The sequence below is a fragment of the Antrostomus carolinensis genome, unplaced genomic scaffold (assembly GCF_000700745.2).
Source record: "Antrostomus carolinensis isolate BGI_N321 unplaced genomic scaffold, ASM70074v2 scaffold5835, whole genome shotgun sequence".
Lineage (NCBI taxonomy): Eukaryota > Metazoa > Chordata > Aves > Caprimulgiformes > Caprimulgidae > Antrostomus > Antrostomus carolinensis.
Genome location: NW_010316972.1, coordinates 27,835 through 45,175, shown reverse-complemented (window position 1 = coordinate 45,175; position 17,341 = coordinate 27,835). Strand labels below are relative to the sequence as shown.

Genomic DNA, 17,341 nt, shown 5'->3' with positions numbered 1-17,341 from the left:
GTTTAAATTTAGCTTATATTCTTCATGATAACACAGTCGTGTTATATAGGAAATATCCATTTGGAGGGGAGGTTGTTCACATGCTTATTTTGTCAGTAGATTGTTAATGATGAGTGTGCATTCTAATGAAATTGGGTTTTGGGAGAGTTACTTTTTGGTTCCCCATGGTGCCAAGGGCAAGAGAAGCCACTGGGCTTCAAGAGCCCAGGCAGGGGACTTGCTCTGTTTCTGCTGACACCGATGGCAGCAGAAGCCAGCTCTGCTAGCCCACAGCAGTATTCTTATGCCAGAGTGTGGAGATGGCACTGCACTCAGTTTTAATCTTGCCACAACTACCACAAATATAGCACCATAAAAACTCCTAAAGCTACACAAATTCACCGCTTTACTTAGAGGGCAGGAAATAGGCAGGCACTTGCAAATATTTCTTCTTCGTCTTGAGCTGCTTGGCTTGATTTATGTGTACGTAGGATTCTGTGCACTGAAATTGCAGGAGCACGGAAAGCCCAGGATCCTAATGGCTGAGCAGGTAAAGCAATGGTGTCACACCCCATTTAAAGCAAGCCACCCAAAGTGCTACCACAACTGATTCTGACTTTGGTAGTCTGAACTGTCCACAGCAACAAAAAAAATCGTTATTGCCTTGTAGCCTATGCTGTATTTTCACCTATGAATACAGTTTTTGCTTTTTCAGTTTGCTGTCTGTTGGAAATGCAAAGATGATTTTCTTTTGGCTGTGTATTTCTGTTGGTTGTTTTTCTTTTTTAATTAAATTAGGCAGAACGGGTGGCATTACTAAGCCAAGCATTGGTCAGTAGGCTAACTCCAGTGCTGGTAGTCTAAATGGCTTTAATGATTCCCTCCATCCATAAATACGTAAAGCACCTGGGGGGTAGACGCCCCAATGCTACTGAATCTTTGTAGGACTATGGCCAAAAGAGGACAGTTAATTATTTTGACCTAAGCTTCTAAATTTCCTGTCTTCTTTCCAGTAATTCAAAATTACCCCAAGTTTTAGAAGTTATCAACATTCAAACCACACTTTAAATGGACTTTTTTTCATATCAAAATTTATAATTTCATCTTGGTGCTACTGTAGCTGTTGGTATTGATACCGCATGGAATGATTTTTTTTTTTCCCCCTACCAAAATGTCAGCTATTAAATGTATATACTCATTATCTCAGTAATTTCAAAGCTGGGTATCTGGAAGGCTGCTTTTTTAGTTGTATAACTTACAAAACACTTTCATGTCAGTGATCCCCCATTTTAAAAACAACTGAGGACGGTGTTTTAAGCTGCATTCCAGTTCTAAACTGCATTCCTCTCCCAGTCCAGTTGCATGCACATTATTTCAGCTTCTCTTGCTCTTCTTTAGAAAAATAGTTTAAAAAAAAAAAATCTTTCTCTGCAGTTTTCCATTTCACAAGCCTAGGAGAGTTCTTGCTATGGGAAAAGAAGTGTTTTGCTTGACCTCTACTGCTGAAATGCTCACTACTAAAAATCAATTAAAAAAACCTCCTAAATTCTGATTCTCAGTACAGCGTTCATTCTTGTGAAAGAACAGGTAGAGTTGCAAAGTTACCTGTGGCCATCAGCCAGTTATGTGTTGTTTTAAATCATACTTGCCCTTCAGACCTCAAAACCTTTTTTTTAAAAAAAATCTTTCTTACAATTATACTGGTTGGACTTTATAACAGAGAAACAACAACCAAGAAAAATGGTAAAAATGTATTTGCTTAAATAAGTTTCACATTTTATTTAGATGACTATGGTATCGATAATTTAGTAAGATAGTCTTACATTCAAATAAGATTTTTCTCTTGTGTGTGAACCTTTTCTTTTTCTTTTATCGTTGTTTTTCCTTTTTCTTTCACTTTATCTCCTTTCCTCCCTTCAGCAATCCCAGAGCAAATATAAAGTGCACTTTTCTCTTAAAGGGAGTTTGCAGACTTGACCAAATGTGGTCAGGGACCTCATGTAATTTTTATGATTCTGTGTATTAAATATTTTTTGGAGGGTCTATTTTTTGGGGGCAGGGGGGAATATTGGTAAGTGGGAAATTAAACCATTTTCATAGTTCTGAAATTTTAAGAATAAAAGCATCCCAATATTTAATCATTCTTGTAACACGAGGCTTCAAGTAATAATTGTGGTTACATTTAAAAAACCCTAAACTATAGTAATTTCTCATAACATAGTTGTGTCATTTTTGTATTTGACCTGAATAGATTTTTCTTTTATATCTCTGTGCAATTGCACAGTCTAAGATTTGTATTCTAGTGCAATATAATTAAGAGTGCAATCCTATTCCAATTATGAGGTACAAATACTCAATATTATTAAGAGTTTCTTCCTAAGGGAAAAATTATTTGAAAAGAAATAATAGATTTTTTTTTTTAATTGTTGTGCTTTGCCTTTTTGAATGATAAGCAACTTTTTAGCTGTTGCTGAAAAAGTTGGCTATTGAAGATTGGTGCATAGGCAGCTAAGCCTTGCCGTGGGCTGAGCAGCCCAAGCATCGCCCCCATGAAGCGCTCTGCCTGTGTATCACTTCCCCAGCACACCGGGGTCTTGGAAGCAGTTGGGGAAGTGTGTTTGGATAAGTGGGAGTGCAATGACCAGGGCTGATTGCTGTCAGGGGGACATCACTGACCTTTGGTGAGTCTGAGGTCACAAAATTTGGGATGTGCTATCTTTGTTAAAGGACTGCAGCAGAAAAGGTTTAATAATGATTTGTCAAGTACTATTAATTGCCTCTAATTATATTTGCAGCTCTGTAGCTCCCGTTTCAAAGTTAATTTGGAAAGAAGGGAAAACCTGCACTAATTATTTTACATGGTAATGGACAACGTCAAGGAATTTCAGTTGCTGCTCATCCAATTCCTCTTGATTTGTTTTCTTGTTGGATGCTCGCTGCCAGATTGCCAACAAGTCGGAGAGAAAAAAATCCAGGAAGGGAAAGATACCGGCATGGACTAAGTTTAAACAACAAATAAACAAAGAAAGATCGCAGTATCTTAGTAAGGGTTTTAGATAGTGAGTGCATACTGAATTCACTGTTTGGTGGTGGGTTTTGCACAAGCATGAACGAGATGAGTCTTTGTAATTATTTTGCAGAAGGCTACAAGAGAGGGCAACTGGATTTCATGCGGCACCGTCTTGCATTGTCCCTTCTTACTCACAAGGCTCAATAGGGACACAAGTCACAGCACAGTGGAAATTGCGAGGGGTATTTACTGGTGTCTCCCCAAAGCTGAGAAAGGTGATACCAATAAAATCCAATTATCACTTCACTTTTAACCAAATCGAAGATCTTTTTTGCTTTGGGCTGTCATTGTTTTTTTTCCCTTCAGCTCCAAGAGCCTTAAAAATGTTATGCGTCAGAGCACCTGTGTTCTAAATAAAATGGTCTTAAAATGTAATTGAGGGATTTTCACTTTTGTAGGCAAATCAGCAGGGTTGATATTGATCCATCTTTTTAGGGAGCCACAGTGCACCAGAAGGTGATACTGTAGAGGGCCCCGTAAACCCTCGGAGCCTTCTGTCTAATTTGGCAGAAAAACACAGAATGTCGGACAACAAAAGAACGATCCGATTCCGTAAGAAATCTTCATCCCTCCCACCCCCTTTTCACAAGATTAAAAAAAAAAAAGGACTTAATTTTTTCAGCTGCACACAATGATTTGGTGCTCACTCTTGCATTGAAACAGTTGCTGTCAGAACAGGCAGGAAACAGTTTTCTTTTAATTGCTGAAATCATTCGGAAGTGCTTCATGCACGGTTTCTATACAGCAGATGCTGTGCATTAATTGGCCTGTGTAGGGCTGACCCAGGGATCCTTGCAGCGGGCCCAATTTTAGGCAGAGGGTTTAAATAGCTTATTTCTTATTTTGTGTAACCTGGCGTACATTATGAGCACGCTTGCACGTGGGGTATTTCACGGTCTGCAGTTTCTAATGTCATGTGGGTTTCAAAACCTGTGTTTCTCTGGTAATGTACTAGCAGCAGGTAAGCTCTAAATACCATCCATCAGGAGCTAATTTTTTATCCAGATACTCCAATGACTGATGAACCTGTCTTTTGTATGAATGTTCAGCACAGGAGAAAGCCATATGCCCCTGGCACTGGTTCCTATGCATTCTTTACAGTTCGTAGCGAAGAGATTAAGAAAAAGCCAAACCCTTACATTTACATGTCTTAAATTTATTTAGCAGTTAGCACTTTCTAAAATAGCTCTATTTTTTTTTAAATTTTTTTTTTATTTTTTTTTAAGCAACAAAATGAGATTTAGATCTCTTAAAGCAATCTGACTACCACTATTCATTTTCTTTATCAGGAATATTACTGCACACCCTTAATAGGGAACCTTGTTTTGCTACTCCCCGTCTGTTCAAAACAGACCTTAGCCCATTAGAAGGTCCTCCCTTGTGTGGGAAGACCACAGCTGTTACTGTAAATCTCATCCAGTAACTGTATCACCCCCATTTTGTGGCTCTGAAGGATGAAATTGAGAAATGGAATACTGTGCAGTCATCCTTTACATCTCCAATTTTAGGCCTTTGCACATCATTTTCATGCTTTTATTCCAAATCAAACAACATTAGTGAGCAACACCACCCTGTGCTAAATGGCTGGTGTCTCAGGCAGCACCTACGATCTTTGTTTTTGGAGGATTTAGGATTTGGAGGGAAGTTGGGGGTTTGTTGATGGTGGATTTAAAATTTTTTTTTTTTAATTCCCTCTTTTCCCTCCCTCTTCCCCACCAGATCTTTCCCAGTCCCCAGAATTTGTTGGAAGCAGAAATCCAGATGGTAGCGAGGTGCCTAAGATGGAGGATGCTCTGTTATGCCTCCACAGAGGAAACAAGAGCTCAGCCCAGTTAACAAACACAACTTTAAAAAGGTTTCTGTTTCTTTAAATCCTTCTGAATGAAGTGGATCTAACTTCTTATGAAGGATATTGGGGGCTTTAATCAGAAATAAGAAGTGGTTTAAATCATTAGCACAACAAAGCAAACTATAAGCTTGAAGATAAAAGTCTCAGGCGAAAGAGTCCTCTGAAAATAAATGGGACTTGATAGATTTCCATATCATTTATAACTTCCCTTAATTACACTTGGAAGACTTGCCAGTAAAACTGGAAAATTGGCAGCCTATATCCATTATAGTAATTTTGCCGACCATGGCAAGCAGCTGGCTTTACTGGATTTTATTTCCCATCACTCACAATTAATCATCAGCTGGAGATGTCTGAAACTCCTCAAAACGTAGCAATGCTGTGTGACATTCAGGCCTCCTTAAAATGCTAAATTCTGCTGAGTAAATGGGCCGAGTTCCCCTTCCAGCGAACTCATTTTGGTGCGAGGCAGGCTGCCGGTTAATGAGTGCCACTTCGATAATCGGATGCGAATGTGAACCCTGACCTCATGTCAAAGGAGAGGACGCAGCAAGCTGGATAAAAGATAAGGGGATTCAGATCTGCAAACTTTACACCAATTAGACAGAGAGCGAGGAAATACATCAGTGCCCACTGGGTTTATCAGAAAGACTTGTGGGGCTTGTGACCATTTTGTAAGCCTAACATTGAAGACGTCCTGTCACAATCATTAAGTCTTTATCAGATGACGCACAAAAGTCTGAGGAAAGTGCACCATATTCACAGAGATGCCGTGGTAGCAACGCCCTCGGATCGGCGCTGTCTTTTTGTGCCTCCGAGTTTGAGAGAGACCTGGCCGTAAGTGCGGTTAGTCTTTGTGGTCCTCCCGTAGGTGCAGTGAGAACAGCTTGGGGTTGCTGCTTCTCGGGTTCTGCTTCCATCCCGTGTCATGAGTTGCTTGGTCAGGAAATGACTGGAGACAGTTCCCTGTCCTGTGTGTAGCCTTTTGGCCAGAGGAGATAACAACCACTGCGCAGTCCCCAAATTGCTGCTGACTGTTCCCAAATTCACATCAGAATTTTTAGCGTCATCGAGATCTTAAGTACTCTTCAATTTTTTTTTCTTTTTTTCTTTTTTTTTTTTTTCCTTTTTCCTTTTCACTCTGTGGAGAACAGAACTGAACAGATACTTTGAACTGCACCATGCGGAAATAAACTACTAAAAATACAGCCTTTGAGTCTAACAGTTAATCACTTATTTATTTTGATATTCCAAGCAATGGTAAAAGGAGATTTTTCTGTAGTGTAACTCTGAAAGATACCCGAGTTTTATTTCTTTTTAGAAAAGGAGCACTTTTATTTTACTTGGTTCCAATCAATCAGATTTTTTGTTTGATTTTATTTGCCTCTTTTGACAGATTTGGGTCATCACTGAGACCTCTCTAAACTGAAATGTAAAGATGGTGGTTTACATTGGTTTGCCATCCACTGAAAGAAATAAATTATACGATAAAAACACAACATTAAAAATGGCCCAGATGGATCCTTAAACAAGTTAGAAAGCAAGAACTTGTACACATCACTGGGGTTTTCATTTGCGGGCTAAATAACAGGCAAAAGGATATGTGCAATTATGGAATGAAAGAAATTGGACAATGCTCAAAAGAGAAGAGAGAGATACAAGTGCCTAATTTTAGGATTTGTCACTTTGCAACACAATGAGTGGAGCTGTAAAGGTTTAACGTAAGACCAGCAATTAAACTTCTGTGCTTAAGTGACACTTTCACCAAGGTAATTTTCAACAAATTGCACATCATCAGAAGTACCGACACAGCATTTTCACACGGGGTGCATGAAGTGTCTCCTTCCTTCCAAATTAGTAAGACTTGGAGGTGTTAAATGGTTACTTTGTCTATGTATTTTGTGGATTATCCTTCCCAGATGCCACTTCATTTGACATCAACCTGGCAATTATTATATAAAACAAAAGCTTTATTTTTGGGAAAGAGGGGAAACTGAGGAGAAATTCAGATCCCTGGACCTTTCCACACCACAGCCCCTAATACTTCCTTGTACTTTACAGGTTTACTTAAGATCTACAGAGACAATTCTGTACTTTTCCTGTAGATGTATTTCCAGAACCCTGTTTAGATAATTGCTAACTGATCCATTTGCACAGCATCCACCTGATGAAGTCGTGTTACATTTTGGCAAACTGAATCACGCTGGGGGCCACTCAGTTTGGATCTGTGCTACTTAGTGTCTCCATCTTCAGAAACCTTTAGAGGCCCATGTTCCTGGCGCTCTGATAGCCGAGTTTAACCAGAGGATGGCAAATTTGTTTCAGAAATATGTTATAAGCAAACCTTCTCCAACAAACATTGTTGACTTTTTTATTTAAAAAAACCAAAACAACCAACAAACACAAAAACCCCAAGCAGAAGTGGATACTCATAGCTTCCTTTTAACCTCAGAAATGTCTGGAAAGTTCAGAGGAGATGGAAGAAAAGCTGAGCAGTGAGGTAGAAAGAAGAGGAGGAAAAGCAAAGAAGGAAAGAAAGAGTTTCTGGATCAAGGCTACAGGCAGAGCAGCAGGTGTGGAAGGGAGACAAAAGATGGGGAAATGGAATAGAAGAGAAATAACTGGGGACAAAGAGCAAGTCTTTGATATTATTCACTGAATTTGACACTTCTAATGACTTAAATGCTCACCTGAAGCTCGGGATGGAATTTCTGCAGGTGTAGTGTTGGGTGCTCATTATTGTCTGCATCCAGTTAGGGCATGATGTTCCCATAGCAAACATTTTCCTTATTTACCCTCTAAATAAGCCTGTTGGTGGGCTGTTGGAGAAATGGTGTGTAAGCACCTTTTAATGTAACATCTTTTCTTCTGTCTTGCTCAGAATCCATAGGCAGACATCAGTAATTCTCAGGCATTGCTTACAATGTACAGTTGACATTATCCAAGAGTAGCACTGGGAAATGCTGAACACTAGGGCACTCTTTAGGAAAAAAAACTTTATTTATATTTTCCGAATGTACTTCGTGCAGTGTGCATTTGATCCCTGACTTCACACCTGTCTGTTAGACAGTATATTCCTCCAAAGTGATACACGTTTGTCCTTAAATATCTATTATTAATTTTACATGTATTTAGAGAAATATATGTACGTATATAAACAAACACGTTTTGAGGGAACTAGTACATGTAACAATGTACTGCAGAGATCAGATCTCTGCAGGTCTCAGATTAATCTCTTTAAGGAAACTTTGACATCAGAGTGAAAGCATCCCAGATTTGCTGGGATAAAGAGTGGTTGGCAGAGTACCTCTGCAGAAGAGCCTAATGAAAAAGACTTGCAGTGGGCACTTGGAGCCAGGCATCCCAGAGGGGTGTGCCTGCATGAGTCCTAAATCCTGACACGTAGGGCCTAGCCCCCCTCCCCACATCATCTTCGTGGGATGACTGGCTGGTTGCTGGGTTACATGAGGGGTAAATTCTGAATCCTGTGTTTTCCCCCCATGTAGAGGCAGCCCCCCCAACCACTGTAAAGCCTCAAGCGCCTGTTCCCTCTGCGCAGTGTGGTCCAAGGTGTTGGAGGGAGGCTCTGACTGGGAGGCACAGGGAGCCCAGCAGAGCAGCCCAGTGGGTTACTGGTGACCTTGAGCTTGTGCAGGCTTGTTAGCAGAGTGCAAGCAAGCAGAAAGAGGAAACTTGAAGGTTTCCCTTTAAGAGCTCTCAGCTGTGGAGAAAATGATGGTTTTGCCTCCGCCATGCCTCCCTTGCAGATGTGGGGTGGTGGTTCCCCGCAGGTGTGTGCTCCCTTCCATCAGTCCAAAGGCATCAGCTGCCATCCAGGTACTGCCATGTGCAGAGATGTAACTCTCTCTTCAGCATCAGCCCATTGGGTATTGCCAGAGCTTCCAGCCCATGCTCCCTTAGACGCGTGCCAAGAAACTTTTGGCTTCTGCATCAGAATTAGTATCTGCAGGATCTGCGCCAGGTCAGCAAAGCAAAGGCCTCCCCGGCCAAAACTGCACAGATGAAATTTTGCTCTGGATTTAATGTCGAACTGTGATGGATGTGAAATGAGAACTACAGAAGTTGGAGCTGAATGGAGGGGATGGGAGAGGAGCCTTTCAGGTTTGTCTGGGGTGATAGCTTTAAGTAGGTGATTCCTTTTTCCCTGTCTTGCCGCTAGTTTGTCAAACTGCGATTTGTGATTGTGGTTTGTGTCATGACTGTAGCTGGCTGACTTGGGCCATGAAAGTCATCTTAGCATTTAATGAAATAATCCCTTTATTTTCCAGAAGAATCATACACACTTAGAGCATTTTAAATCCTCTATCCTCATTTTGTACTGCTTTAATTTTACCAGGTTTCAGAAGGTCAAGAGATTTGTGTAATTGAAGCAATGAAAATGCAGAACAGTATGATTGCTGCTAAAACAGGCAAGGTAAGCTACCTTGGGTCACCTAAAACCATATGGAACTTGTCAAATAGGATGGAATTTAAAAAGGAAAAAAGGAGGATTCTGGGTGTTAAGGAATTAAGTCTGATTGTTGTAAGTCTTTCAAAGTGAGGTGTCTTTAATTTTTAACATTTGCATCTGCTGTGAATGCTGTTAAGTAGTTCGGAGCCTTAGATAGCACAGCAGGAAATAGTTTTTCTAGCTTCAGAAATTCATATAACTCTTTTTCTCCTAAATGATTTGTTTTCTATGATGTTACAATGCCAAGTTGAATTGAAAGGTGTTGTAGGCTGTTTCGCCAAATTCCATCTTTCCAGAGAGCAACTGAAGAAGAGAGATCTCTTTGCCAGTTAATTCATTAATGGTAAACAATTTGACATTAAAAAACCCCCACTTGAAACGAAGCATAGAAAGTGCTTTTGTAGGAAGATGAGAAAAAAAATAAATTATTGTGACTGCTAAATACGAAGCTTTGATCTGCTAATGTCTTAAGCCTTGCAAGACTGTGCCTTGTGGTACCTTGCTCCTAGGGATCAGCGTTGCAGCCCCTAAGCTGGGACTCTGCTCCTGCAGTGCAGGATGTACCAAAAGCAGCACTCTGGGCAGGGAACTGGTTAAGTTTATATGACAAGGACATGCCTTAAACCTCATCTGGTCTGGGGACTGGCAGCCCCTAAATCAGGGCCTCAGAGCGTCCTTGTGCCAGATGGTAATTCAGTCTGAAACCATCATCGAGATGTGGGCCCCTGATCCATCTTTTTCAAAGGGAGAGCGGAGTCACTCGCTAGGAGTCACTGGTCAGAGTCCTCGGCAAAGATCCGGATTATATATTCTCATATATGCTAACGTGTCGGAGCCCTCCTCTGCCCGGGGACAGCCCCCTCTGCGCTCCCTGCAGCGCTGCCATGTTGCGTTATTAAAAAGAGCACCGCAAACAAACCCCAGTGCAAGATCCCGCAGCCCAGAGGGAGGCAGCAAGGAGCCAGGGCGGGGAGGAGGTTACCCGCTGCCAGGATTCGCCGAGGTCTCAAGGTGGGTCTCTGCGCCAAGGACTGTTTGTGTGTTTACAAGAAAGGCTTATTTGGCACAGCACTAAAATCGTCGCCGAGGCTGGGACCCAGGGCTTGCCTCTTCCAGTACATCTACTGCAAAACTGGGTCTTGAGGAAAAAAAATTGCAGAGAGAAAGAGAGAGAGAAAACATACCTTCCTTCTCCTGTTGCTCTAACATTGCCACTTTATTATCTTCTTTCATGCGTTAATTCCTATATAATTTATTTTTTCACTTGATTAATATTTGCTAGCATTTATTTTTTCATCCTTGCTACTTTTGTTTAACCACTTATTGCTGCTCTTTGCATCCAGTGATTTTAACTAGTGAGTATTTGTAATTAAAATGCCATTCCTCCTCCCACCCACTCCCTTTTTTTACTTTAACCTTCCCTTTCCCACCAAGGTGTGCTGCAACCTGTGGGCCTGTTCCTTAAAATCCTGCTTGCACTTCTCCCAATAATAAATGTTTTCCACTTGCTCTGCACAGATGCCACATAAACCCCATATTTGGCTTATGAACCCTTCAAAGTGGGATTTGAATGGCGCAGAGGCCATTTTGTGGGCCAGACATGCACCTTGCAGTGTCCCCTTGGCATCTCCATTTCAGTAGTAAGCAAATTATTTGGTTCTTTAGAATTTGAAAAAGCAAAAAAAGTTTTGGGCTGTGGGGAAATGAAGCTGCTGAGCAGAATTCATCCCGTTCTGCTGTGCAAAGTCATGGCTCTGAGTGCTAAAATTACTTGGTCCCTCCACAGGAATGGGATGTTTGGCACTGGCTGTTAGTCGGTGTTTTGATGCTTTGAAACCATGTTTTCAAACTCAGTTCGTTTGTCTTCAGCTGGAAGATGTTCCCATTCTCATTCCCAGCTGAATTCCTTTCCTGCATCAAACCCCATCTTCCTGTTTGTAATTGTGAGAAAAGTGTTTTTTTTCTTAATCTACTTTGAGTTTACTCTAGCTGTGGGTGGTTTAAAAATGAGGGAAAAATGGAGAGGAACTGGCGTGACTCCTGTCTCCTACGGGAGGGACAGCTGTGCCTGGGTCAGAACGGGGACCTGGCCCCGCTGTGTGTCAGAAATCACTGGGGAGTTTGAAACACGAGTCAGCTAGAATGTTTGCTGAACCTTGTCTTTGTAGAAAAAGAAAAGAAAGATGTAGAGTATTTTCCACACTGCCTTTCATCTCTTAAAAGATTGAGGCTCAGGAATCAGGTAGGCTGTGTAGCTATTGATTTAGAAATAAAGCCCTTTTTTGTGCACCTCACGGTGTCTTTGCCCATGTATGGTGTTCAGCGTCATTTCTCCAGCGATGCTGTGAATATGCCCGTGCTACCGTGCCGGGGTAACGCTTACAGCTCACGTGGCTTTCGACTGCCAGACTGGGACGTGGGCAGCAGCGTAGCCAGAGCAGCCGGGTATTTCTGGTGGGCTGCGGGTTTCCTTTAGGAGCCTGAGGAAACGTTTGGGTGACTAAACTGAGCAACTGCTGAACAAGGTTTTGACCAAGGATTTGGGCAGGTCGGCGAGAGCGCTGAACTAATAGTGCAAGCAAGCTCTAATGTACAGCTTCAAATATTTTCTGGAGCTCCATGTGCTGAAAGGGAATTCAGATGCATTGCAGCCTTTTATGGAGGAAGTGAGGGACTAGTAGGAGATGTTTGTGTTTTAAAATTCAGGAATCTGCACGTGAGTATATAATTCATCCACAGATGGAGCTGCATTTATTTGTCAGTGGTAGCCCTTTGCCAAGTTCAGTTATGTTCAAGAATCCCAATTCAGATTTGAATCAATCTATCCCAGCTGCAGTCTATCCATGGCTGCAGTCCCAAAATTCAGTTACACTTAAAATCTGTAATGCAAGAAATGCTGGAATATTTCATGGAAACGTCCAAATGTGAGAGTTGAAAAGTCAGCCTGTCCCCTGAAAGATTTAAAATTTTAGTAGTAAATGAATAGCAGTGCAAACAAGTGTAAGAAAGGTGGTTTTTAATTTTTTAAAATGCCACCTCCAACTGACATTGGAGTCATTAAGCCCCTAATTCATAAGAAAACCAGGTAGTGGTAGGTGCCTAAATACCTTGATGGAGTTGGACACAATTTGGTCAAGCACTGGAGCAGGCTGCTCAGAGCTGGTGGAGTCTCCATCTTCAGAGGTACTCAAAACTGAGCTGGACTCTGAACATTGGAAGTGGAGCTCTCAACCTCTTGAGGCCCTTCCAACATACAGGCACCTGTGATCCCTGTGGTGGTCATAACGTTGCAGAGTGTCCATTTACCCTGTGGCACGCAGATGTGATCCTCCTATATATGCAATGTCAGCCAAACAATTTATTTAACTGTGCTATTGAGGAAGATTTGAAATTATTTCTGTTTCTCTACTGTAGGTGAAAGCTGTGCACTGCAAAGCTGGTGATACTGTTGGAGAAGGAGACCTGCTGGTGGAACTGGAATGAAAGGGTGCCTTCACACTGCTGAATTAGCTATGCCTTTATTATTTCCGTCCGTTAAGTAAGATTAAGGCAGTTCAACACAGAAGATGGACAGTCCTATGCACAAGAATTTATACAGTCATATTTATTGTATCAGTGGTTAAGACAGCAAACACAGATGTTAAACCTTGGCAACAGATCCCAGATTTTTACTTCCAGAAATACTTGTACATAACCTTTGTAATTCTTTGATTTTTTCAGGATCAAATAAAATCAATAAAATACCATTTCTGATTTAAAACAGGAAAAGCCTCTTTTTTTTTTAAAAAAAAAAAAGGGAAGGAAAACACAACAAAAGCTTAAATCTGAGTCATCTTCATGTAATATCATTGGTTTGAGGCCTCAGCCCAAGTGTACAACAAAGTGGTTGTTAAGAGTGAAAAATTAACCACTGAGCAGTTTTCCTACTCTCTGTGCAAGTGCTGAACAAGTACTGTCGATGGCTTAAATTCTCTTCAAATTTACTGTGACATTTTGAGGCCTTTGCATAGCCTAGATTGAAATGACAGGTTAGGTGTTTTATTTTGCTCGTTAAGGCTTTCGCCAGGTATTGTCATTTACAGCTGTAAGGAAATTTCCTTTTTTTTTTAATTGAGACTCCATACTCAATTTCCCCCCCTCCTTTTTAGTTGATTACTGGATGCAGCTCCTTCCAGAGGGGCTGGCACTGTCCTTGGATCCCTGAGCTGTCCCAAGGTATTGCCAGAGGCACTGGCTGTCCCTTGGGCCAAGCCTCCTCCTGAACTCTGATGGGAAAGGTAGACCCAAGTGGCTGATTTTTTGTCGTGCAGAGGCTCTTCCTAAAGACTTGATGAAGATTGAGGACTGTTAATGATACAGGACTGTATCCTGCTGGAAGAGCTGTGTATGCCGTGTGGGAAACCAAAGAGGGCCAAAACCAAAGAGAGCAGGAAGATTTGAGAGATTTGAACAGGTGAGAGGGCTGCTGACTTCGCCAGAACAGGTAAAAGGATGGTTTGGGGTTTTTTTCCTCCTCACTTAGGAACTCAATGCCACAGGATGGTGTAAGTACCAGAAGTTTACTGTGTTAAAAATGATAGTGTGTGGTTAACAGGCTCTTTTTAAATTGATGTAGCTCAGTAAGTCAGCAGCTGCAGCTCACCAGACACTGTCCCTGCACACTCTCAGCACTATCTCTGTCCCTGGGCTCTTGCCCAGACGTCTGCTGCTGCCCACTGCTGGGCCAGGACATGGGGCTACTCCTACCTTCGGTCTCACCTCCTGCAGCTGTTTTTTTTTATACATACCTCTAAATCACTGTCTCTGGTGTGCTCTGACCACTGCTCTGGAGAGGAGAGGACTTGCTCTCATTTTCTTGCCTAGGATGTGCAGAGTCATGCTATTTCCCAGAAAAACCCTCTGGCCAGAGGCGCCTGGGCCCTTTACCAAGAGGGTGAAGGACAAAACCCAGACTGTGACACGGCTGGTGACTCACGTTCACCCAGAAAGCTTCATTCTGCTTGAAACTTTTGATTGAAGAGGCATTTTTCATGTTACTGAGAAGCTGCCAACTCAATCACACAGCCAAGATGGAATAACATAGTACAAGGATCTGCTTTGTTAATTAGTTTATAAAACCCATCAAGATGAGCAAGGACAGTGTTTGGGTAGTACCTGTCTTCCAGGAAAATTAATGCTTTTGGAGTCAGAGAAACTGAGCATGCACCCTACAGCTCTTCCTACACATCTCCTTAATGCCATCTTGCCCCTTCCAAAAGGAGCACAGTGCAGCTTCTGCAGGTTGCACTACTACGGGGTGGGGGGGAAAAACCCTTAAGTATGGTAAAGAGACACAACATCATGATTATTCTACTTTAAAATTAATTAATTTACCTACTGCGGCAACACCAGCTTTCTGTCTGTTTTTCTAAATGAGATGCAGCAGTGCCTGTTACTGGGAAGTTTAGGCTGATTCCTTACCCTGGGTCCCTACCCCAGATCTCCTCCGGCCATCACGGGGCTACTGGCAATGAAGCACACAAGTACAATATTGTTCTCAATGACATCCTTAGGATGTTTCATTGTACTTTGGCTCACTGCATGGCATACATTCCCTGCTCACATCCCTTTGGCAGCTTTCTATACTGTACAATCTATATGTAGCAAACACTGCATTTAAAAAGAAAGTATAAAGCACAGTAGTGTAACAACGGAAAGCCGCAATTTTCACAGATTGTACAGAAACCAGCACAGTTGGTTGGGTCAGGGGGACAATAATCTTCTTTACTTTTTTTTTTTTTTTTTTCCAGTTTAATGTTGCAATAATCATACTACAGGACCTTTGGATATATATATATTTATAATGTATATAAAAATCTTTCCCCCAATAAGAAATTCAGTTTGCATATGGTTGCAAGATCTGCATTAAAGTGCTTGTCTAAAAGTCACCTTGATTGTTAAGTGCTCACAACAGCTGCCTTTGCTGTAGCGTGGTGGACAGCTGAAATCAGGTTTGCTTTTCCTGGTCCCCAACATGCACCCCTACCTCCCCCCATCCCACAGTCACTCAGTGAACTGAAGTGGTACCTAAAGTGCTTAGAACGCTAAATTAAAAGTATGATTTTAAATGTAATTATTTTTTTAATATTTCTTCACAGTACCTTTTAAAACTAAACATGTTTTAAAAATACTCTTTTCCAGTTCAGAAAAACATTGCAACACAGAGTAAGAATAGTCTTTAAATTTTCTCTATTTCTCCAGCAATTTCATATTTGTCTTGAAGCGCATAGTATCTATATGGCCATCTCTCCATGTGTACATTCAGTAACCTACTAAACACCATTACAAGTCAATATTAAATGTGAGTTGTGCTTTACTTTGTTTGCAGACATGATTTTTTTTTTTTTAAATCTATTTCAGCTATTAGTGCAATAGTATCATTGTTCCACCCACCCTGGAGAACTACACAAGAAAATGTGCCAATTAAGGTAAAATAAAAAATCTGTTCCTCTGCCTTTCAGTGGCCTCAGCCATGCACTGAGGCGAAGAGGGGGGGATTGAGAAAATAAGTAGACCCCAAACCCATGTACACAGATACAGTGGTTTTATGCCTTGTGCAGTGGGGTTACTCGCAGTAGGTTAGTGGGGGCAACTCCCCATCTCTCTGTCTACTTCAAAACTAGCGCCAAGGCTCCCGGGTTGGGGAGGTTACAAGAGATCCCGCCGTGTTTTAACAGAAAGGTATTACAGCTTTCCTGGAAAGGTTACCGAGTGCCACCTGCTTAGTACTGCAGCTCCGGCCGGGCTGCGTTACCTCCCGTTTCTAATCCCGGCTTTCGCGTAGGACGTAGGCGAGGCCGTGTTTCCCTGAGGAGTCGTAACTGTCATGGTAGGGGAGCCCGACCCACTCGGGCGGGTACGTCATCGTGCTGTACACGAAGCACTCCACGATCCCCTCAGCATCCGCCCGCCTCTCGCCTGCGCTGCCCTTCCCTTCCCACTCCATCACCTCGATTCTCATCAGGGTGCGCTGGTACATGTCTGGGCAGCCTTCAAACTCATCCAGGAACTGCAGCATCTGGTCATCAACTGAGTAAATCTCCCCAGCAACGTGGTGTCCTGTCCCCGGGATGTTCAGCATGTAAGGAATGTTGTATTTTCCTGCAATCACCAGCGGGTACTTCTCCACTGTGCGGCCCCTTCCTTGGAATTTCGCTAGCCCCTTGGCTGTGTTGATCATGTACTGGTAGTTGGGCTGGCCCTTCTTCAGCGTGCCGTAGACAAAGACACGAGCCATTGTACCTGCAAAAGCTGAAAGACAAAGGCGTGTGTTACCCATGTGGCTGCTTTGGCCAACATCATGGAGAACCGCGGCCACGCCAAAACACATTGTGCGCACAAGGCCCTTCAGGCATGTGCAAAAGTGGTCGTGTAGTCCTACACCTCCTTTAAATATCACTCTAAATTCAAATATCTCTCTAAACTTTTCAGACAAAAACTGTAACAGTGAAAAACAGACACCAGGACAAAGTCACCCTTACAGTTCTTTGCTGTAATCAGATTACATCCCGTGGTTTCTCTAAGGAACTCCCCAGCATCAGCCAGTACAACCCTGAGCCTTGGGAAAAAGCTCAAAACCTCTTTTTATTTTTATTTCTTTCTCACCATGATGGGAACCATGCTGCAGTAAGTGTGATGGCATGCTCAGTGACACCCCAAAAGCAACCCATGGAGCCATCCCTGTAATAGAAATGTGCTGCACTTCGCACATCCTTTATGGGGGGAAAAAAACCCAAACTTAAAAAAATCATGGTTCAGCTCAGCTACACAGACACCTTCCTGTGCTGCTCCACTGCATTCATGGTTTAAGTAGCCGAGGTCAAGCCCAGTTACTAAAACTTGCAGGAGGGAAGCCACAGTTAGTTTGGTTTCCCTTGGTGGGGTGGGAGGGTTGTTTTTTAAAGCCTGAACTGACAGACTTGGTCCCACAGTA

General features: G+C 42.2%; 2 protein-coding genes across 3 annotated transcripts in view; one reads left to right on the top strand and one right to left on the bottom strand.

Moving 5' to 3' along the window:
* The window catches only part of LOC104525300 (propionyl-CoA carboxylase subunit alpha), a 16,434-nt gene extending 3,299 nt beyond the window's left edge, over positions 1-13,135 (top strand). The window contains exons 2-3 of the mRNA XM_010168408.1: positions 9,256-9,333; positions 12,784-13,135. Coding sequence (XP_010166710.1) covers positions 9,256-9,333; positions 12,784-12,852 — 147 coding nt within the window. The 3' untranslated portion in view covers positions 12,853-13,135. The remainder of the gene's footprint in view (positions 1-9,255; positions 9,334-12,783) is intronic.
* Positions 13,136-16,171: 3,036 nt separating this feature from the next.
* Positions 16,172-17,086, bottom strand: GGACT (gamma-glutamylamine cyclotransferase). 2 transcript variants are annotated; one of them, XM_029085067.1, is made up of 2 exons: positions 17,067-17,086; positions 16,172-16,652 (listed from the first exon to the last, which is right to left on the bottom strand). In XM_029085067.1, exons 1-2 carry the CDS (start codon positions 17,084-17,086, stop codon positions 16,172-16,174), a joined length of 501 nt encoding a protein of 166 aa, XP_028940900.1. The 2 variants fall into 2 exon arrangements, with proteins under 2 accessions (XP_028940900.1, XP_010166709.1); XM_010168407.2 differs by lacking the exon at positions 17,067-17,086 and having other exon boundaries at positions 16,172-16,660.
* Between the last annotated feature and the right edge of the window lie 255 nt (positions 17,087-17,341).